Raw genomic sequence first — 23,633 nt, 5'->3', positions numbered from 1 at the left:
TTTCATGCAGAAAAGAAATTAGACTGAACTGAGCAGCTGCCTTCTGTCTCAAAATTAACAAAAACATGGAGCACAGAGAAGCTATTCCATGCTCATGAAACGCTGGTATTATCTTGGCTCTATAAAAGGACAGGAAAACAAAGCCAGCTCATGTCCAAGAGGTACAAAAGCAGTCTCAGAGATAAACTGGGTTACAAAACTGTATCCTGGAGACATGTCCAAAGTTTAATCATGCTTGCCCATTTGGCAAATGTCCCCTGTGAAGTCAGGGACAATGGAGGAGAGCAGGAGGATGGGATATTCATAGCTGAAGTTGTTACAACTTCACAGATTAATTTCTTATGATGTACCCCAGAACAGGGAGATGCCCTGTGCCTGGTGCTGACTGAGAGAGGATAAAGTCGAGGCACATCCCCTTGCCTTGGGTGTCTGTGAGTCAGACAAACATTGCAGGGCTGCTGAGGGCAGTCACCAGTGAGACTCCATCAGGGTGGGCTGAAGGGAACCTGACCCCCAGTGCTGACAGGAAAAATGATCAATCTCTCTCATTTTAATTAACAAAAGCAGACCAGTGTACATTACAGCACAGCATCATTTCTACACTGCACCCTATGCAATCCAATAGCAAGGCAGGAGCCTTTGAGTGACAGAGGAAAATCAGGCCTTTACTTGTGTTTTAGGCTATGAAAGCAAACAAGGAAAATCCATGTTTGGATCAATACTGTTCTCCACATTCCCTCTGTATAGCAGAGGTGTCTTTGAGTCCTGGCAAAATAGAAATATTGTACTTGAATATCTGTACAGAGGCTTTGCTCCAGAGGTCCTGGTTGTCCTTGATGGGCTGCAGCTGCCATGGCCTTCATTGGGCTGCAGCTGCCATGGCCTTCATTGGGCTGCAGCTGTGGCCAATGGAGATGACTGGGATAAAAGGGGTGGGCTGGCCAGGCAGGGAGAGCCTTGGAGGAGCCCTGAACTAAGAGAGAACAATGTGCAGAAGAAGGAGTCTGTGCTGTGAAGATCTGCAGCTGTAAGGATACACCGGGGAGGTATGGACTTTAGAAATCTGATAACAACAGAATGGGACTCTAGAAATAGAACAACAACACCTCTGTGTGAGACAGGAACATCTCCAGGATCTCATATTCCAGGATTTGGGAAGCTGCTCAGAGGTGAGATCCATTCCCTGGCACACAGCAGAACTTCCACACAAGGCACTGCTCCTGCTGCAGGAGATGAAGCCCCTGTTTGGTGTGTGGTAAATCCAAGTAACCACATTAACCTTAAGCTGAAGGAGAACATTTTGTTATATAAGCACATCCCTGCTCCTGTAATGCTATTCATATTAATACAAAACACAGGGGAGATTAAGCAAGTAAATTAAATTTATTAGCATTCTGCTGCTTGCTTCCTAACCAGTGTGGGGTTCAGGGGACTAAAGGCTCCTTCTCATGTGGCATAGACTCCAAGGCAGGTTTCAGTGTCACACTTCTTACTGGAAAGCACAGCAGCTGCTCAGGTGCATGTCAAAAGCTCATGTCACTAACATTAGACATTTTTTCTCTATTTTAAAAGGCTGTATATAAGGAACAGAAGCTGAAAGATAATATTCTGTTTCATTTTATTCTATTCAGGCACAAAGAAGCACAGATGTATTACACTAGCTAGACATATTTAGAGTCCTCTCTTCACCTGCTCCACTAAATCCTTGGTTGAACACATGATAATCCAGTAGTCTAGAAAGAGAATTCAGAATGAGGGTGGTGAGGAGGGAATATCCTTCTTTGAGAATGCACAGAAGTTCAAGACATTTTCTTCCTCTTTATGCACACATAACTCTCCCTGACATCAGCTCTGGGACTGAGGCTTAAAGAAAGAATCAAAGATGTATTTTCTTCTACAAGCTCACTGCAAGAACTGCTAAAATCAGTATAACACAACCTAAAGGGAAAAAAATTTGATTTTTTTAGGAAAGAAACAAACTTTGACAGAGTTGTCCAAATCAGAATTCCCTTTACTGCTGTGTTTATATAGCAGTATGTAAAGGTTTACTTTAGGAAATGTTCAGAGTTAATCAGTGCAAGAGTTAAAAGCAGAGCTAATTCCAGCTCCTCTTCATATCCAAGACTGTCAGGAATTCAGTTTACAACAATCCCCTTAAGCTCAGACTCTCCCCCTGCTAGGGTCACTCTTCATCCAGTGCTTAAATGAAAAACAGAGTTGATTGTGATGGGAAGTGCTGGCAATGGCTTGGACTCTTTCTCCTGTAATCCTCATCAAATAAGGGGCACACAACAAATTGCTTATCTCCAATCTGCAATTCTCCCCTCCACCCAGCTGTAAATCTGAATTAATTAATAAACGCCCTCATGTTTTCAAGGTCATGGAAAATGAAAAGCACTCAGCAAAATGGATGCACTGACAGTGAAGGGTGTTTGTGGGTGGGGTTTTTATGTAAATGGCAAATCTGTGAGGCAGCAGCTCCTTCATCTGTGCCCCAAGTGCTAAAGTTAGACAACTTACAAGAAAATAAAGGAAATGCAAATCAATTATGTTTTGAACCAATGTGACCTTCCCTGGGAAAAGTGCAGGGCTTTATGGAGCAGAGTCTCCAATCACACAAGGAGGTGACAGACCCCATGGAGTCAGGGTGACACGCTGGCCTTGGTGTGTCCCTGCTGACTGAGGGACCGAGGACAGATCTGCTCTCTGTCCCCAGCACCTGCTCACCAAAGGCTGGCACAGGGCTGGTCCCTGCCTGCCACACAGGCCTCAGGAGATAAAAGCTTTTGTGGCACCTCTGGCCCGAGCTGTTCCCAGCCTGTGGCTCTGTTTGAAAGAGCCCAGCACAGCCCATGGCCGTGAGAACCACGATGCACAGACCCACAGGGCTCCTGTGTCTGTGTGCCCCTCACAGGCACTGCTCTGGGAATGCCACAGCTGCCCAAAGCTCAAACACCTTCACAGCTTATGTCATTTGGGGAGTAAGATCCAAGAAGCACAGAATGGTTTGGGCTGGAGGGATCTTAAAGATGATCCAGTGAAGGTGTCACTGAGGAATGTGATATTTGACAAGTTAGGAATGCCACCCCTCAGATAAACAGCAACAAGATGGGAACTGATGGGATCAATCTTTGGAGACACACAACTGAGTAACTTCTGAAAATAGAAAGGATAATGGAAGACACAGCTCATGGTGCTTGAAGGGTGGATTCTCAAGCCAATCTTAATCCTGATATGGCCACAGGAAAGAGTCTGTGAAGTGTAACTGCAAATTAGTGGGGACCAGCACATCAGGCTGAAGCTGCTGGAGCCAGTCCAGAGGAGGGCACAGGGACCTTCTCAGGGCTGGAGCCCCTCTGCTCTGGAGCCAGCCTGGGAGAGCTGGGGGTGCTCACCTGGACAGGAGAAGGCTCAGGGAGATCTCAGAGCCCTGCGAGGGCCTGAAGGAGGCTTTAAAAATAGAGCAGGACTTTTTGCACAGGCAGGTAGTGCCAGGACAGGAGGCAATGGTTTGCAACTGCCAGAGGCAGGCTTAGATGGGAAAGTAGGAATGAATTTTTTTCCAGAGCGGCTGTGGCTGCTCTGGATCCCCTGAAGTGCCCAAGGCCACGTGGGACACTGGGGCTTGGAGCACCCTGGGATGGTGGCAGGTGTCCCTGCCCATGGCAGGGGTGGCACTGGATGGGCTTGAAGGACCCTTCCAACCCAACCCATTCTGAGATTCTGTGGGTGCCAAACACAATCCATCAGACTTTACTTCTCCCTTGCACTGATACTTGCAGTACACAACATCAGAAACACACGGATGTGGTCTGAGATTTTCACTTGAAAATGTAAAGCTTATTGCAAAGGGGTAGATTTTATCAAGGAAAAAAAATGGAACAGCATAAAAGTGATGAGTAAAATTCAGTGTCTGCAGTTCCCACAGGTGAGTGTGTGAACACCTGACAGTCCCCAGGTCAGCAGAGGCCGTGGTACCACAGCCCAGAACAACACCTTCCAATTTCTGAGAAGGAACCTCAGAGCTCCTCTGCCCCCAGGCTGAATCAGGCTGACAGGACTGCAGGAGGTGTTCTGGGGAGAGCAGGGCACAGAAGTGCTGTGCAGTAAACAGAGATGCTGGGATTTCATCAGCACTGAGAGACCTGGGCAGGGAGGCTGCTGCCCACAGACCACATTCCAAGGAAAGGAGGAACTGTGTGAAACATTAATTAATGCAATGAACCTGGGGAAATACCACAGCTACTAACAAAGCAACTAAAGCACAAGAGAACACGAATTATTACAGCAATCAAAGCAATAAATCAAATACTCTGAACAGAACCTTTTCACTGGCCTTTGATTTATGCCACTGTGAGGAATCCCATTCCTGCCTTGAACACGGCTGGGCAGAAGCAGATGGGAAGTGGTCAGTACCACAGGGAAACTGCAGGATTGCTAAAAAGCACCTTTTGTTGCTCATTTCCATCCATTCCATGCACCTGGCACCCTCGATGGTGTTGATACATGATTTGTCCAATCTGTGGGAGCTCCTCCAGTGCATCCCCAGCACCTGTGGCAAATCTGTGCTCACACTTGACAATAAAGTCACAGTGATGTGATTTTATTGCTGCTGTTATCACCACCATTATTATTAAAAATCAATAATGTAGATTGTTCAGCAAAACACCCAGGAGCAGAATCCACTGCTGTACATCTAACAATTATCAGCACATTATCAAATCCATATGGTGCAAGGAGGGATCTGTGTCCCTGCACTGAGCTCTGCTTTTGGCAGTTTCTCTAATTTATTAACAGGAGCAGAACTACTTCTGCAGTGAGAAAATGAACTTGCACCACTGCAGCCTGTGAAGGCTGAGGCAAACCTGAAGCACACAACAGTGACAAACCCTTGGCATCCAGATGGGATTTGCCATCTCATCTCTTATAAAACACCTTTTAACCTGTCAGTCTCCTGACAGCTTTTACTTGTCTCTTTCTTCTACATTTTAGTCCGTAATTTTTTAAAAACTGGCAGCTTCTGTAGCCTCTTACCAAAAAAAAAAAAAAAAAAAAACAAAGAAAACCACATTTTAACCATTTTCCTCTGTGTCTACTCTCTGATTCCAGAGCTAATCATGCAGTTCCCCAAGGAAATTAGAATCTGCAAAGGCTTGTGTATTGGTCTCAACACAATGCTCATTTGACTTTATATATATATATATATATATATTTATATGTAAAATCACACATTCATGTCCAAAAATGTCCTAGCAGAGGCTAATAAAGCAAAAATCTATGAGGAGATTGAAGTATCTGATGCTCTTGGTTTCCATCTGCCTCTCTCACACTCACACTTTGACATTTTTGCTTTAGTAAAGTATTAAATTTTTGTTTTGTTCATGCAGAAGCCAAAAATCACTCTTGGAAAATAAGACACTGGGAATTGTTTTGCACAGAAAATAAATGCTGCAAACAGTTTCCTGCTGAAATAGGGGAAAATATTTTACCTACATGTACTCATCATATTTTTCTCTGACAAAAATGTTCAGCTTCTCTAGATTCCAAAAAAGTCCCAAGTCTACTGGCAAATTCTGAACGTTTGACAAGCACAATTTGAGAAAGCCTCGTGGGGAAGCAGTGATTAGAGAAGGCAACTGGCAGCTGGGAAGCCCACGCTGTATTCCCTGTTTCATTACCCATGCCTCTGGATGACCTTGTCAAGTCATTTAATGCCTTTCTGCCTGCCTTTCCCTATCTGCAAAATGCTTAGATAAACACCTCCCTTTTGGAAAGTCTGTAAAATTGTTTGTTTTGGAAATAGTTCTTGGATGCTAAACTGGCTCTCGGGTGCAGCAGCAGATGAAAAACACAAGGGGCCACAGGACATAAATGTCAATCTAATATTTTCTAATTAAACCATCTAGATTAAACCATGCAGATTAAACCATCACAGTTTAATAGGTTAACCTCATCCCTGAAGGTTGTATTTCAGATGAGACAGTAGTTATTTAATTTTATTTATATCAGCCAACACAACATCATCAATGCAAAGCATACCAATAAAGAAAAGCAGAAAAAAAATGCCATAAACTTATTTTTTTCTGCTTAATTTGATTATTTACCCAAGTTTCATCTTGGTCAGGTGTATTGTGTTGCAGTGGGCAATGCACAGAACAGGTTTGGTACTGGGATGGCACCCTCAGGGCAGGGGATGGTTTAACTCATGGTGATGGGCATCCACCAGCCCATCTGGGGCACTCCTGAATGGTGCCAGGCTCCTCTGGGTCCCCTCAATGACCTCGACCAGCTCATGCACATTTTTAATGCTAATGGGCCAAGGTAAGTACTATAAATGGAATATCAAAGTGCAGTCATGTCACCATCACTCCTCGACCAAGGGAAGTGTAGCATTACATCATTGCAGAAGCATCTAATAGCTGAAAAGGGGAGGAGAGTGCAATTTTGATTTATTAATCCAGCTGTTTACTCAGACTGGCTAAAACCATCACACACACTGAAAACAGCTTTTTCGACAGACCTCAATTCAGTTACCACAAAAAACCCTGTGGCAACTTTAGGAAGCGAACACCACCAAGAAACGGAAAGGGAATTGAGTGTAGGACAGTGTTTTTACAGGGACTTATCACTTTCTACCTGAGGAAGGATGCATGCTGACATCTTGGCCAGGTTCCACGGGCATGTCACAGGGGCAGGGACAGCCAGCGAGAGCTTCACATCCTCCTTCTCCTCCTTGCTGCGCAGCTCTGACCGCGCTCCCTCACGCCACAAAATGGCGGCCACGGCCTCCGACCTCCTCTCTCCCCTCAGCGCCGACGGCCGGACCCGCCACATCGGCACGGCCGGGGGCTGCTTGGGAGCAGGGAGAGGCTGTAGCCACGCTGCCCATGGAGGGGGAGAGGAAGAAGAGGAAAAGGAAGGAGAAGAAGGAGAAGAAGGAGAAGAGAGAGCGAGGAGCTGTGCGGGGTAACGCTGAGGCGAAAGAAGCGACCGCACCTCACAAGGCCGGGTCGCCACAGAAGGTGCGGCGCGAGCCCCCGCGTGCCTCGCGCTGATTGGCGAACAATTCCCGCCGCTCGCCCTCTCCGTCTTCCTATTGGCTGCTGCTTCCCGCCCAGCTCCCGCGCACTGCCCGCCGCCGCCCCCCCTCAGAGCCTTCAGAGCCCTCAGAACCCTGAGCCCCTCAGCGCCCTCAGAGCCCTCAGCGCCCTCAGCGCGGGATGGCGGCAGCTGGCGGCCCTCGTGGCTCCCAGCCTGGGCTGGCATCGGCGCCGGGCACCGCCGGTGACAGCTCTCTCCTCGGTAGCGCCACAGTGTGGCCCTTGAAGCGCTACGGTCGCTTCCTCCCCCCGAAGGACGGTGACGATGAGGGACAGAACACCTCCTGGAAGGTGCCGGCGGCGCGGGGAGGGCGGTGGGACGGTGTGGGGTAACTGACTCTACTCGGAGGCAAACACGAATAAATGAGGTCTTTCAGGTGTCTTTTTGCGAGTCTAGAGCTAAAGCAGGAATCGGGAGAGATTTTATTTCATGAATTATTAATGACACATCAGAGTGTTAGTGGCCCACTTTTTTTTTTATTCCTTCATTCAGCAGTAACCTGTGATAATAAAATCTAGAGGTGAAGGTGGAAGAATCCAGAGGGTTGTCCCAAGTAGTTAAATCTGTATATGGACGTAGAATTAGTGAAAAAATCATTTAATGTGCCTCCTGTCTGTGGGAGTGAAGGGCAAGTTGCATTAGTGAGATATGAATTAGACACCTGGCTTCTAACAGCAACCTTTGAGACCTTTTATTTGGCACTAGAAATGGGAATTGTAGATCCTGTGCTTGCAGAGCCAGATTTCCCTTTGTCTGTCTTTTTAAAGGTGTTTGAATCAACTGAAGAATCAGACCCTCTTGTCCTTACCATTGTGGAGTCTGGCCATTTCTTTATTTCCCAAGGGCGAACAGTGCTGGTAAGTTTGTCATGTATAAAGAACATTTCTCCTTCATGTTACCATCAGTATTAACTTGGTTTCTTTTCTCAGCTTCATCTTCTCTCCCACTGAGTAGGAACTGTCAGTTTAGTTTTGTTCATGGTAATTCTCATGTGCTACTTTCCCTTCACATTTATCAGAATAATACTAAATGCAGTATTTCCTGCTGAGGATCCACATTTCTTCTGCTGTTCTAGAAATCTAAATTAAGAGGTAATGCTAAGTGTTGCTGATGTTGAAAGATATTTGGGGTTTTTTTCATGATTCTTCTGACTAAGAAAACAGGAAATTTTCTAAACACTGTTTAGAAATAGGTAAAACTATAATTTGCTAGGTGGTCCAGCTGACTGCTTGCCAATGACCTGCTAGTATTTTGGTTTGACAGTCTGGTTTATCAAAGGGTTTGGTATTTTCTGTGCTGGATGATGAGATTTAACATACAATGAAAGATCCTTGGAGACAAAATCCAAACTTGAGTCAACTGGTTTTCCTGTAACCTGCACTTGCTTAAGCATAACCAGCTACTAAACTAAAGATTTCACAATGACACCAAAAGGAAAATGCTGGCTAGAAAAGTGGGTTTGGTGCTCTGACACAGAAGACCTTGCTGGAAGGTGGAATTAAGTGAGTTCAGTGCACATCACCAGTACTCAGTGGTGATAACGAGGAGGAGCTGGCTGATAAATGTGTTAGAAAGGTATTACAGACCACTGGAAGATGCTGCAGTGTAAAGATAGCCAAGCTTTTTTAACAGAATGTATAAGAGACTGTTGCAGCTTTAAATATGTATAAGCTTATAAATTAGGTTTTACTGTGCCTCTTAAAGGGTCATAAACTTAGAGAAATTTAAGTCAAGGGGAGAACCATGGATAGCCTTGAATTTTTTGGCCTGTGTGTTGGGAACATTGAATAGTTAATGCATGAGCTAACAGAGAGCTGCTGCTGGGGATGGCCCTCAGCTCATTTAGTGAGGACAAGGTAAAAAGGGACTGTGCAAAGTATTTTAGCAGTTGTGTTGAATAAGAAAAAAGAAAGAGGTTTTGAAAATGTGGATGGAAATGAGACTGGCTGCCATCCCTTAGCACATTCTGCTTGCAATGGCTCCGTGCAGGATGCTCCTGTTCCTGTCAGTGACCAGTAGCTGACATTCCTCTGGAAGTCCTTGAGATAACCATATAAAAGCTAACAGAACTTCTGATACTAACCCAAGTGCAGAAAAGGCACAACCCAGAGCTGCAGCCCTTCAAAGACTTGGCTGGCAAAGGCTGAGTCTGGCAAGTAACAGGGCAGATAAAAGTGTGCTGTGGGGAAGGATGAGGGATCAGAAAAGCTGCTAAAAACTTGGCTGAGAAAAGCACTTTTCTTGCAGCTCTTGTGTTTAATGGCCACTGAAGCTTTCAGGCAGCTGCTTTGCTTGAAATGCCAGATGAGGAATTTCTGGGGTGTATCAGGACTGTTCCAGCTTCTGTGAGACACTGAGATACTGTGGGAGCTATCACATAGTGCAGGAGAGCTGGAACAGACATGCTTGGTAGATGTAACCAAAATATAGTACTGAGAGTTCAAAAGGAAAGAAAAAGAAGTTGGTTTGGTTTATTTCAAACGTTAATTTTGGCAACCTTAAAGTTGACAGACTAACATTTAGAATTTGTTAAAGAGAAGTTACATAAAGTTGGTTTTACAGCCTGGGGATTGCTTTGGGTGCAGCTCTTTGAGCAGGAGCATTTGGGCTGGTGGCACAGGTGTGTTCTGTGCCTGCAGGACTGAACTGGTGGCACTGGTCCATACTGGGACTGCTGTGGGTTTCTGAGATTGGAGCAGCTGCAGTCCTCCCACTGGTGCTGTTGAACCTACCTGAGGGGCTGAAACCCCACAAGTCCCCCCTGTGCTGGTTGTCACAGGATCCCAGCATGGTGGGGACCTTACAGCCATCCAGTGCCACGGGCAGGGACACTGCACTGTCCCCAGAGCCTGTTCTTGAGCACCCCCAGGGAGGGGCCCTTCTGCAAACTCCTTCCTGAATGCCACATAACACCAAACCACCTTGCAGTGCTGCTCAGGCTGTATTTTTCTGCAGAAATCATCAGAAATGCTTAATCCCAGTGGCTGCACCTCCCTCCAGTGCAGCTGTCAGTGCTGTCACAAACCTGTCACAATATTTAAGCAGGCTTTGCACCACCAAGTACAGCCCGTGCCTGGAAGCTGTCACACTCCAGATGCACTCACTGGGGGTCCCAGGGGATCATGCCCAGCTCCTGCTCCCCAGGGAATGCAGCAAATTGCTGGAATGCTGCAGCTGCTGGCAGGATTTCACTCAGGCTCTCACTTCCTCTTGCTGGCCTGGGCTGTGGCCCTTGGATTGCCAAGGTGCCCTCCCACACCCGTGTGCTGCCTTCCATTGAAATTCCCTCTGACAGAACTGCACCCTTGAACTGTTGCTGCCTTGGCTTTTGATCCATCTCCTCATCCCTGCTTTGCAGCCCTTTGGATGTGCTCCAGGCTCCTGGTTTGAGGGAACTGGGTGACAATTATTGTAGCTTTGTACCTCTGCACAGGAACAACATCTGGGTCACAGGGACACCTTTCCTTCTCAACGTGCACAACTTTCCATTTTTGTAACATTTTCATTGATGAATAATAAAAGGATTTTTTTTTCTGTTTCTCACCTATGAACAACATTTGCACAAAACTGAGAGTTGTGAAGAATTTCTGTTTTGCTGATGGCTGGATCAGTATCCATAGTAGGAACAACATTCAAGTGTTTCTGACTGCTATCAAAATATTCTGTCTGTGATGGGTGTACTTACATATTCTCTTAGTCCTTTTCATTTTATTGAAGTAGGAAAGTTAAGAAACCTTTCCCTTAGGGCCCACTGGCTCTTTCATGATCCGTTTCTAAGAACAATATTTATAAAATAGCAATAAAATACTCACATATCCTAACAACTGTTGGTTTTAATAAATACAGAAACAACTGTTTTCCTTTTGAAATACCATCTATTCCTTGTGCAATGGAATGAAGAGGAGGTAAATGGAACTTCAGAGCATGGAACATAAAAATCTCTGATGTGTAATGCAAATTAAAGAGTGTTTTGATTTGTTTTGTTTTGTTTTATTCTTTTTTAAACCAAATTCTTCATTTGGAATTAAATTTCAGAATGTATTTTTAGGAGCTGTTTTTGCTGCAGTGTTGTCTAACAGACTGCATATTTGATGGTAGAAAAACCTCATTCTTGTCTACTGTAGTCAATGGAATTTTACAGGAATATCTCAGCAGCATCTCTGGTAATTTCTGGCCATGCTCAAGATACATCATGTTCCATTTACCACAACTCTTATTTTCTTTCCCCTCTCTATCAACACATCATGGAAATTACATTTTGGTGTTTTATTCAGTGCAATTATTTCTGGTGCTAGAATTCATAACATCCTACAAATGAAACAAATTGAAATTGTGAAGAGGACTTACTTAATAGGATAAAATTAATCCAGAATAATTGATTTGTGACCTGATCTTTTGAAGTGTAGACTGAATGTCCTTAGTGCCCTCCTGGTCCCCTCATGACTTCCAATAAGCTACCAGTGCTGAGGGTACAGTACAATTCTAACTCATTAATTAGGCAGGCATTCAGCAGCATCCTCATGTTCCTGATGCTCTCTTTGCAGGGCCTGAAACTCAGGCACCAAATTTTGCAGATGAGATTCACAGCAGTTCCCTGGGCAGAGCTGGTCCCTGTGCAGTAAATGAGGGCTCCTGGCAGGGAGCTGGGCACTGAACAGGTTGCTGATGTTGCTCTGTGGTAGAGCCCTGCAAAGCCACAGAAGATTGTTCTTTTATTAAAGTTTTGTTGGATTATTTAGTACCAATATTGTATCTCAAAAATCTCAATTTCAGGTTATTTCAACGTGTGCTGTTGATTGTGATTGTTTTGGACAAGCTGAGAGTATCCTGCATCAGCTTTCCCATTTCTGCTCCATGTCAAGGGCTCCTGCTCTTTCCTTTTCTCTTGCCCCAATTCTCCTAAACCTAAGCTCTTAGAATTTTTAGTTTTTGAGATGAGTGATGTCTATTAATGAACCATATTCACCCTAGAGTTTAATGTGTGCTATCAGTCTGGGAAGTACATATTTTCCACTAATAATGAAAGAATACATCACTGGGACACCCTGAAGAGCTTCAGCCAGCTCATCCCTGAGCATCCAGGTCCCCTCTCTGTGTCACTGGGAAAAACCCCCAGAACAGCTCAGGGTGTCCCTGAGGCAGCAGGGTTTGTGCTGGGTGAGGGCTGTGCCCATGGAGCCCTGCTCCTGCAGGCAGTGTTGGCACTTGGCCAGAGCCACTCTGTGCCTTGTCCCCTCAGGGGTGGCTCTGTGTGTCCTGCATTCCCTCCCTCTGCAGCCTCCCTGCCCTGGGGCACTGTTACTGTTAGCTTGGAGGTAATATATATATTTTTTTATTTTTATTTTTATTTTTAATTTTTCTTTATTTATATATAAATATATAATTATGTATTTATATATTTATATTTATCTATATATATGATTAGGGTTTAAGAAGGAAAAAGGGGTTTTTTGTATGGTTTTTAGCTTATATACTTTTAATAAAGCGTGATCTTAAGTTATTAATTATATTACAAGAATTTATTATATTATTTATATTATATTATATTATATTATATTATATTACATTACATTACATTATATATATTATATTATATTATATTATATTATATTATATTATATTATATTATATTATATTATATTATATTATATTATATTATATTATATATTACTATATAATTTATAATATATATGATATATTAATATTTATATTATTATATTATTATATTTTTTATATTTATATATAAATATATAATTATGTATTTATATATTTATATTTATCTATATATATGATTAGGGTTTAAGAAGAAAAAAGGGGCTTTTTGTATGGTTTTTAGCTTATATACTTTTAATAAAGCATGATCTTAAGTTATTAATTATATTACAAGAATTTATTATATTATATATATTATATTATATTATATTATATTATATTATATTATATTATATTACATTATATTATATTATATTATATTATATTACATTATATTATATTATATTATATTACATTATATTATATTACATTACATTATATTATATATATTATAGTATAGTATACTATATTATATTATATATTACTATATAATTTATAATATTTAATATATTAATATTTATATTATATAATATATTTATATTATAATATATTATTATATCATTATATATTATGTATATTATAATATATTATTATATTATATATTACTATATAATTTATTACATATTAATATTTATATTATATAATATTATAGTATTATATTATATTATAATTAATATTATATAAATATGAATATATTATATTTATTGGTGCAAAGCAATTAGCATTAACATAACTAAATTTTTAAATGAAATTTTAATAAAAATGTATATACATTTATTTATATACGTAATTTAACTTACAAAAATTTTCATGTGTTTTTAAATCTATTTTTATGCTGACAGTTCTGTTTTTTTCTTTGCTCTAAATACACATAAAAATCATTAATTATTATTTCTTCTATTAACTTAGCTTTGCTTACAAACTAGCTATCAAACCCCTCCATAGTGCACATAGAGCACTCTGCTTCATGACTTCAGCCTTTTGTGTTCTCTGGCCCAGCCAGGCAGGCCTCAGAGCAAGAGGGGAGGCTCTAGGAGATGGAGGCTCCACAAAGGACCATGCAAAGCTTAACATCCTTTTATTCCTCTCTCCTGTCTCTCTGCCTTGCTTGGGAGGCTTGGAAACGTTTGCAGGGCCAACTTTGTGCTTCCCTCGCTCTATGGGTTGTCTTGTTTGGGGATTTTTAGGGCTTTTTTGGTTCATGTTGGCTTTTCTGATCTGAATTTTCAAGACAGCTCATGCTGCAGAAATGAAACCTGATGTGTTTGGCCTTACTTAGATATTGGAAATAGATACAAAAATTTCTACTTCCAGGTGTGTTACAATTTCTACTTCCAGGTGTTTAGTAATGAAGACTGGAGTGCAATTATGTTAGAAGTTTAATTGTCACAACTTTATCCTACAGTCATTAATGAAGAATTTTTAAATAGAAAACTTTCTAATTTTTAAATAGAAAACTGCTTATTCTAGTAAAATGACTGATGTATCAAGCTTGCTATATTTGGCCTTACTGAGATATTGGAAATAGATACAAAAATTTCTACTTCCAGATGTTTAGTAATGAAGACTGGAGTGAAATTATGTTAGAAGTTTAATTGTCACAACTTTATTCTACAGTCATTAATGAAGAATTTTTAATTTTTAAATAGAAACTACTTATTCTAGGAAAAAAGTGTAAAATGACTGATGTATCAATCCTGATATATTTAGCCTTACTGAGATATTGGAAATAAATACAAAAATTTCTACCTCCAGGTGTTCAGTAATGAAGACTGGAGTGAAATTATATTAGAAGTTTAATTTTCTCAACTTTATTCTACAGTCATTAATGAAGAATTTTTAATTTTTAAATAGAAGACTGCTTATTCTAGGAAAAAACTGTAAAATGGCTGATGTATCAATCCTGATATATTTGGCCTTACTTAGATATTGGAAATAGATACAAAAATTTCTACCTCCAGGTGTTTAGTAATGAAGACTGGAGTGAAATTATGTTAGAAGTTTAATTGTCACAACTTTATTCCACAGTCATTAATGAAGAATTTTTAAATAGAAAACTTTCTAGTTTTTTAAATAGAATACTTTCTAATTTTTTAAATAGAAAACTTCTTATTCTAGGAAAAAAAAGTGTAAAATGACTGATGTATCAAGGATGCTATATTTGGCCTTACTTAGATATTGGAAATAGATACCAAAATTTCCATTTCCAGCTGTTTTACAAGGGAGTAATGAAGACTTGAGTGAAATTATGTTAGGAGTTTAATTTTCTCAACTTTATTCTACAGTCATTAATGAAGAATTTGTATTTTTTAAGTAGAAGACTGCTTATTCTAGGAAATAAATATTAAAAATACATAACCATTTTATACCTAATTAAAACAAAATACTATAACATAAACTAATAAACATCTAAACGTAAACAAAAATACCATTTTACAATTTAATCCCAACTTTAACCAAAAAAAAAACCCCAAACCCCATGAAGCAGCAATCCTGTGTGAAGAACACCTATCATTGTGAGACCTTCCTACAGAAACAGAGATAACCAACAACTAAAAACTAGAAAAAAATCCCTCAAAAATCCCTGGAGACAAGTAAAATAGTTAAACCAAAACTAAAATTCAATTAGAGAACAGGGAAGCAATGGGGTCAGGAGCTGCAAGTGCCCATTCCCAGCTGAGTCCTTGATCCACGGCACAGGGGTGCAACCCCTGCATTCTTTGAGCTGGGAAACTGGAGAACAAACTGGTGCATTTGCATTTCATGGGCCTGCCCACCCTGCAGAACGTGTCTCTCTAGACCATTCTGGGTTTAGTTTGGATTTTTTAATACTGGTTGTGGTTTAAGGGCAGACTAGATCGTGTTTGTGAGTAAGAAAAAGCTTTTCCTCCTAAGCTGTTGTTTACAGAGAGGTTTGTTTGGGAACATCTGCCTCGTGCATGAGTGTGTCCAAAGAAGTGATGCAAGCCAGCATAGCTGAACTGCTACACAAATAACATTTCTTAGCTACAGAGTCATTTTCTGTTCAGATAGGGTTGCAGTCTAACAAAACTTAGATAATCTATTCCTGTGTTGTTTAGCACCACAGGGTTTCTAAATGCTACAATAAAAAATATTCAGAAATCACACACAATACCTTCCAGCACAGCTCACAGCCCTCATTACACAGCAGGTTTCTGAATGCTGCAGTGTGAAGTCAGAACAAAAGTATTTCCCAGTCAGTGCAGGACTCCATGGCTGTGAGGCTGGATCAGCATTTCTGGCTCTTGCCTCGTGGCAGCTGTGGTCACATCTTGCCTGCTTCCAAACCATTTAGGAAACATCTTGCTTTGTTTTCCCCTTCAGCTTAATTCCACTCAGTCCTCCCTCTGAGAAACTTCGATTTTGGTCACAGATGTAGGGAAGAATTTTCCTTTGCCCCACTTTTGTCACAAATACACACAAATACACACAAAAGGGGATGTGCCTGACTGAACACTGATGACCAAACTGAATGAAGTGCTGCCGTTTCTCTCTTCACATGGTGAGCATTTGGGCTCTCGTGTCCCTGGCCCGTTCCAGGCTGCGTTTTGGGGATATTCTGGTTAATCTGACACTGCCCTCTGGCTTTGCCCTGCCTGGCTGGCTCAAGGGAACCGGCACCGGCCGCTCCGTTCCCTGCTCTGGCAGCCTGGTGGCAGCACCAATGCAGAACGAGCGCTGCTTCTTTCTGTGCCATCGCCCACACCCGGAGCGTGTCGAGGGTCAGTCCATCCCCTGTGGGAAGGCTCAGTGGGCTGCAAGCCCCAATTTCTGCCTTGCAGCTCCCAGGCCCTGCCCCACGCACAGACCCTCCTGCCTTGGAGAGGCGAGGGGCACATTCCTTGTGTTCTTCCCTTTTGTTCCTCTGATTCATTCACCTGACTCCACCTGGAGTGCCCCAGGCCAGGCTCGGAGCAGCCTGGGACAGTGGCAGGTGTCCCTGCCCATAGCAGGGGGTGCCACTGGATGGGCTTTAAGGGGCTTCTCAACCCAAACCAGGCTGTGATTCTGGGAACACAGGGACAATGATTTTAAAAAGAAAGTGGTTAAACTGAAATTTCAGTTAAATCAAATTTGGGTAATCAGGAGTACATAAATAAAAATTCCAAATGCTGGTTTTTCTCACTTGTTTTACCTCATAAAAGAACCTGGGAAACATCAATAAAATAGTTGGTAGGGAAATTAAACAGTGACTGCCTTCTATAATTTCTTTGAAAACAGTTATTATTTTAAGGAGACAACATTTGTTCAACCTTCATCACCAGTGAAAGGAAAAACACTGTAAAACCAGACTGAATATGGGAATAGCTATATTTAAATAAACAGTTGGTGTGTCTCCAAAACAGAAACTACTTGAAATGAACAGAACAAGCACAAGTGGCCACAAGTTAAAGTGGCCTAGTGAGGGAATGGTTTGGCATTGCTTCAGTGACAGCATCTGGGGCTTGGTTCAGCCTCTCCCCATTGCTCAGCAGGTGATCTCTCCCTGTTGTTGTGACCTTTAGGCCTTTCCTGCCTAGCACACCCTGCCTTAGGGCACCCTGAGTGTGTTCAGTGCAGACACCCCACAAGGGACTGGCCCTTTTTGCAGCACACAGGGCAGTGCTGCTCTCCCTGTGAGCCCAGCTCTTCTGGGAATGGTGCTTCCCTGCTGGCTGCCATTCTGGAGTCTGTCACAGCAGCTTCTGCCATCCAGTCTGCCTTTGCTGCAGCTCTTCACAGTTTTTGAGAGATTCCTCTGGGAAGTGCAGCTAGAGATCTGCATGCAGCTGCTGCATGAGACTCTAGAGCCAGTGGCAGCCCAGGAAAGCAGCAGTCACTGAGGTGATTCCTGTTCCAAAATAGAAAGGCAGATGGTTTTGCAGCCTGGACCCACCTACCATGGATGGTGACTGGCAAACACCCCTGGCCCTTCAGGATGGACCTGACTTGTGGGGCTTGGCCCTTAGGACCCCTTGAAAGCAGCCTGGGCTCGAGCCCTTGGTCATTGAAAGTATTGTGAGTTTGGATAGAATGGGTGCCTGATTTCCTAACACTGATTAATTGGTTGGGGTTTTCCCCAGTGATGGCTCAGAGTGCCTTGGGGGACAGTCAGTTGCCTTGTTTTTCACTTTCCTGAGGTGTTTGTACAGGAGCTGAGCAGCCTGTCGAGTTTGAAGAGACTGCCAGTGATGCAAGTGCAGTATAAAACATCTTTATCCAATTAAGGAAGCTGCTGCTGGGTTCCCTGAGTGCCCCCTGGAGCCGAGGCCTCGCCGGGGCTGGGATACAGCGGGGCTGTGCCATTCCCCGGCCTCGCCTGCCCTCTGCTGCCCTCCCGGGCAACTTCAGCGCTCAGAGCTGCACTCGCAGCTGCTTTATTCTGCTTTTCAGGGGCTTCCATAGCACGCACAAATGTAAATGTACACAGGGATGGGAATCACAACAGACTTCGACAGCGTTGTTACTGGATTTAATCCCTGGAGTGGTGAAACTTCCACACTGCAGCTGTTTGACAGCTCCAAAAACTGCATAGCTGCAGTGACTGATCTTCATTAGGGCTTTAATTACATCACACAACTTAAACATGTGCTCCTGAGTGCTGCTGTTTGCTGGGCCACTGCTTTGTGCTTTATTTCAGGAAGGCTTTTCCCTGATCGATTCCCACAAGTGGCTGAAGATAGTGAGGAGAGCAGAGTGCCTGCTGCTCCAGGCACAGGCCAAGGTGAGCTGAGCTGCTTGCATCATTCCTAGCATGTAACACACATATGAAGAAAATCTCTCCCTTTTGGCTAAATTAAACTAGGAGGTGTAAATTATCTATGTCAATTAGAATATTCTTTTTACTCTAGATACTAAACAAGAATGGATTAAATATTGGTATCTTTTGTAACTGCTAATACTCAGTTTTTAGACTGAGCTCTTAGACAGTTTTTATACTGAGTTTTTAGACTGCTCTCTGAGAGTTAGCTGCTAAAACAGCCAGACTGGTTTCATTTCCCACTCTATCTGCCACAGCTAACAAAAAGATAAAGCAAATCTCTTCCAGGATTCCTCTGAGTCAGGCTGCACTTCAGCAAACAAACTCTATCCAAGCAAGAACTGAGCCATTTTGTGGCTCCTGGCACAGCAGCAGGGTGGTGGTGAAGGTATTTGGTACTCAAGGAAACAAAATGGACGTGGGTTTCTGGTCAGCCACTCAGCTCTCCTGATGAAAAGTGGTTGATTTGCTTTTAAATAATCAAATAGCACTTTCTTCTTACCAATTTAAGTAAAAATCTCAGTGTTTTTAGTTCTTAGATGAACTCTGATACTCTGTAAGTATCTTAGTGTTTTAAATTCATGGGTTATGCCTGAAAGCAAAACACCTCTGCACTCTGCTTTCTATCAGCTTGTTAGAAAACCTGGCAAAGCTGAAGGCAGCTGGGGCAGGAATCAGTTGTGATGAACCTGCAGGCTGTTCCTTCCCAGTTACCAGAGCAGTGCCCCAGTGCAGCATCAAGGGATTCTGCTGCTCCTCACCAGCAAGACAAAACCAACATCCCACTCAGTGCCAGCTCCAGCAAAGCTCTGAGGGGCACTTCAGGAAAGGAGAATTTTAACAGCCTGAAATTAATTTGGTGCATCTCAGTGTTTATTTACCATAAATTCACACCACTACAACTGCAGTAGTTCTACCACACACTTTCTCTACTTTATATCCTAACAGTGGATGCAGCTTCTGGGGTCATCTTTATGATAAATTTCTGGTTTATCTTGTACTCCTTGTTTTTTTAAGTCATTAATATTGCATTTACAGTGGAACTTCCTCATCATTTCAAATATGGCTTCAGTAGGACACTGTGGCTCTTACTCAGCACAAAGAGTTTCAAAACTATGAACAGGAACAAGATTAATCTTCTTAATAATTCTGCAAGAAATCATTTCCCTTCCTATTGTTCTCCTTGAGCTCAGCCCCCCAGCCCAGCATGGAAGAGGTACAAATGTAATGATTCCATGGCATCAGGGGTCTTTAATACTTGAGCCTTTGTGTGGTTCAGGTGTGACTGCCCAGTGCTCAGTTTATGCTGTAAACCTTGACATATCACAGATCCCTTTCCACTAAGGAACAGTGTTTAATTTTCAAAGTCCACTGTTGTTTATGAACTGCAAACTAAAGTATTTAACAGTCCTGGTGAGAAACCCAAGGGAGTCCAAATAGCTCAGCCCCAAAATTAATTTGGGGATCTAAACTAGCAGGTGCTCTTTGAAAGTGTCCTAAGGAAACTCCAGCCAAGTTCTTTTTGTGAAATCACTGAAATCAGAACTCACCTGTGTGGCATTGCACAGCTCAGTGCCTGCCTCTGGGAGGCTGCCCCAGTTCCTTAATTAATGAGGGCAAATCCAGCTGGGCACTGGCAAGGAGTGCCACACTTCACATTAGTTGGACATTTTTCCCTTTAGAAAGCACCAAGCCAGGCTTCTGTGCTTACCCTGCCCTAAAAATCTTTTTCTGGGATTCAAACATCTTCAAGCAGCAGGCATGTAAACACAGGGGCTGTCAGCAAGAGCTGGCTCATCTCTGAGACAGGAGCTTTAAAGTGAGAGGTGTCCTCATGTTCCAGCAGTGTGGGATTTAAATGGGCATTGAAAATGGGGCTGACACTGGAACCTCAGGAAGATGAAGACCTAAATAAGCCAGGCTGGGCCAAGGAGAATTTGCTGCTTTTCTAGTGCTTAAGTTTTTTTTTTTTAATTGAAATTTCAATATCAAACAGGAAGTTCTATTAATTCACTCTCTAAACACTGAATATGCACCTCCCTTACATCAGCTCCAGGTGCTTAGGCCAAGCTTATCACACACCATAGATTCCATCCCCATTTCAGGGCACTTTGCTGAACCTGGGGCACTTCTTTAAAATACCAATTATGGTACAGCCCAACAACCTACTCTGGGGGGTCAGAGCTATCTGGGAGTTTTCAGTCATTTTTAGTATCATTTCCCTCTTTGAAGTGATGCATTTTAATTTCCTGCACTCCTATTCAACGTGCTGGTTTCTGTTCAAGGAACATTTAGGTGAGAGCCAAAGTGAATGTGTTGGTTTAGCTCCACACAGGAGCAGGCAGACCAGGGAGGGTTGGCTGTGCTGCATCAGGAACCATCAATCCTAACTGGTCTATGCCATTCCCAGAATTTCTAGTCCAGATCCAGAGTTAACTTCTGCTTACACTTGTGTCAGTTTTTTGTCACAAACAACTGTGCAGAGCTGGCACACCCTTACAGGACAGGACACTACCTGCAGCAACAATAACACTCAGTTTTACTGCCATGTGTAAAAGCTGAGTCCTGGCAATGCTTGTCCACTTGGCTAAACCTTGAATTAGGGACAGGTGGCCTTGCATCACTTACCCTTTCCTTGCATATTTTTTATCTGATTTTCAAATCAGCAATCACAGTCTTCTGGTTAAGCTGCTGGGAAAAACTGAAAATACAGCAGGAAAACATATTTGTTTGGTTTTAAATTGGCACAGTTACCCACAAATCTGTTGCCTCCTTGTCGTCTCCAGCAAGCACGGATTTAATGGGAGCCGTTGGAGGCGGTTCTAGGCTGATTTGCTCTCCCTGTGGTTGTGAGCAGAGCGAGTGCCGCATGTTCCGCGTGCAGTTCGGGGGCAGCTGCAGGGAGGAGGCGCGGGAGCGCTGCTGCAGCTGCGTGCACAAACTCAGCCAGTTCCTCCCGGTGCAGGGGGCCGAGGAGCAGAGCCCCAGCCAGGACAGCCAGGCCATGGACACGGAGCACGCAGTAAGTGAGCACACACACACCTCCTGAGCACTCACCTCTGCCTGGCACAGCTGGGTGTGGGCAGTTTCTCACAGCTGGGAGACACTGGCTGCATCAAATGGGAGTTGGGAAACTGGACAGGGCAAAAAATCATCAGAGCCACAAAGTGACCCTGGCTCCTGGCTCCTTTCTGTGTGCTCCTGCTCTGCAGTGGTAGTAGCTGCTACAACTGCTTCTTTACAATATGATCCTAATCTCAGGAGGAACAGAATGTTTCCCCTCTCCAAGATAAACTCCTGAGGTAACTGGAAAAGGCAGAGACAGACAGCATTTCCAGGGTGATTATTCCAAAATCTCTGCTCTCTTGGGTATTTGGATCCATGGAAAAGAAGCGATGTGCTCTTGTGAGCATCCATCCAAAACATTCTTTGAAGTTACTCCTAGGAAGTTGTTTGTGATTTCAGTTTAGCCATGAGCTAACAGGCCTGTAGTTAAACTGTCATGTCTTTCATTTTTAAAGAGTGGAGCAGATGTGCATGCAGGTTCCATAAAAAGATGTCTTTTTACTGCAGAAGGTAGCTGAGCACATTCCCTTCCCGTCAGTGCTAAAAATGGAACTGCTTCCCCCCCTGCACATACCCACACTCTGCTTGGTAACAAGCCCTTATTTGCATTTGGTATTTTCTAGCCAGATGAGCCTCTCCCAGACTCCTGTACAAGCCTTGGAGAAAGAAGATCTGTAGCACAGCTTGCACAGGTAAAAAACAAACATCTCCTGTTTAGAGTCTGTAACTGAGCCTGAGAATGAGCTGTCTCAGATTCCATCTGGGAAATGCCTTCCCTGAGCATTGGGATGCCATCATCTACACCAGCAAAACGCTGGATCTGTGTAACGATCCAGAGCCAGGGAACCAGCAGCAAAACAAGGTGTTGGGTGGTGTAATCACCCCATCTGAATAGCAACAAATGACACACTGAGAGCAAAGAAATACCCAGAGGCAACATCCAAATGAATGGCTCTGGCACTGGTTTGACTCTGCAGAAATGATTCGTGCAGATCAGAGCTGAAGCCTGAAAATATCAATCAAGGAATCACAGAATATCCCATCTAACCCTGCTCTCTGGCAATGGGAACCCACTCTCCTTTGTCCCAAGTCCCTCTCCAGCTCTCTGGGAGCCCCTTTAGGCACTGACAGGGGATCTGAGGTTCCCCTGGACCCTTCTCAACCCTGGCCCACACGAAAGCATCCCCATATTCCATGGACAGCTGCACTGAGCAGTTCTGGGTAAACACCTGCAAGTCAATTGTTGCTCACTTACTGGAATTCAGGCCAGTGCAGAAGCAGGTGAGCAGAAAACTCTGCTCTTTTCTGGGTTTGTGCAGTTCCTTCTCTGTGTCTTCCTCACCCTTCTTTCGTAGTCACTGGCTGAGCACAGAATTCCAGAGTGGGATGGACTGGAAGGGACCTCAGAGGTCACCTCATTCCAACCCCAGTGCCACGATGCCCAGAGTTCTCCCACCCCCATGGGAAAAAGCTGGGAGAGGGGATTAAACAGGGATGAAAAGGAAGTTTTAAAATAAAAGCTCCATACTTCTAAAAAACATTTGGCTAAATGAAAAGCTTGCAAGTGCACACTTGGTTATCCCCACACATCCATGTGGCAGCACGTACAGCTCATGTACACTGATTACAGAATGGATACCCAGCAGGAAGCCACAGGAGCCAGGAGATTGGCATTTCCAGGGTCCATTTCCACTGAAGTAATTGCAGTGTAAAAGCTACACTGCAATCACACCCGGACATCAGAGAAAAGCTCACACACACAAATCCCAGCTGACTGAGAGCACTCCAAGGGCACCAAACGCAGGCAGCTCCATGTTCCTGCAGCACCCAGGAGGGCTGGGCTGGGCTGTGTCCTCGTGCCCCAGCTCAGGGCCCCCTCCCCACCTTCCATTGGCAGTGGGTGCTGCAGCAGAGGCCGGAGCTGCCCCCGGCGCTGCGGCAGCCGGCCTGGAGCGCCCGGGAGCTGGGAACCTTCATCCGCCTCTGCCTCATGGACCAGCACTTCCCTGCCTTCGTGGAGGACGTGGAGAAGGAGCTGCACAGGCTGGCCAAGGAATGAGGCACGCCTGGACCCCAGGGTGCACGCAGCTCTGCTGATTAAAGGTTGAAAAAC

The 23,633-nt window shown here is 43.5% G+C and overlaps 1 protein-coding gene across 1 annotated transcript; it reads left to right on the top strand.

The window, feature by feature from the left end:
- Positions 1 to 7,220: 7,220 nt before the first annotated feature.
- On the top strand, positions 7,221 to 23,625 carry REC114 (REC114 meiotic recombination protein). Its single transcript, XM_054642011.2, has 6 exons — positions 7,221 to 7,391; positions 7,869 to 7,958; positions 18,335 to 18,418; positions 21,312 to 21,476; positions 22,144 to 22,212; positions 23,418 to 23,625. The coding sequence occupies exons 1-6, from the start codon at positions 7,221 to 7,223 to the stop codon at positions 23,577 to 23,579; spliced, it is 741 nt and encodes a 246-aa protein (XP_054497986.1). The 3' UTR covers positions 23,580 to 23,625.
- Positions 23,626 to 23,633: the final 8 nt, after the last annotated feature.

Source organism: Agelaius phoeniceus, chromosome 13 (assembly GCF_051311805.1).
Source record: "Agelaius phoeniceus isolate bAgePho1 chromosome 13, bAgePho1.hap1, whole genome shotgun sequence".
NCBI classification, from domain to species: Eukaryota; Metazoa; Chordata; class Aves; order Passeriformes; family Icteridae; genus Agelaius; species Agelaius phoeniceus.
Note: the sequence above shows the minus strand (reverse complement) of the source record. Positions and strands in the feature narration are given on the sequence as shown.

What these genes read in the sequence shown, in the direction of transcription:
- REC114 (XM_054642011.2), top strand. Translation starts at nt 7,221, where the DNA reads ATGGCGGCAGCTGGCGGCCCTCGTGGCTCCCAGCCTGGGCTGGCATCG. An exon ending in TGCTCCAGGCACAGGCCAAG is followed by an intron (nt 18,419 to 21,311) that starts GTGAGCTGAGCT and finishes GGTTGTGAGCAG; the next exon opens with AGCGAGTGCCGCATGTTCCG. An exon ending in CCATGGACACGGAGCACGCA is followed by an intron (nt 21,477 to 22,143) that starts GTAAGTGAGCAC and finishes GGTATTTTCTAG; the next exon opens with CCAGATGAGCCTCTCCCAGA.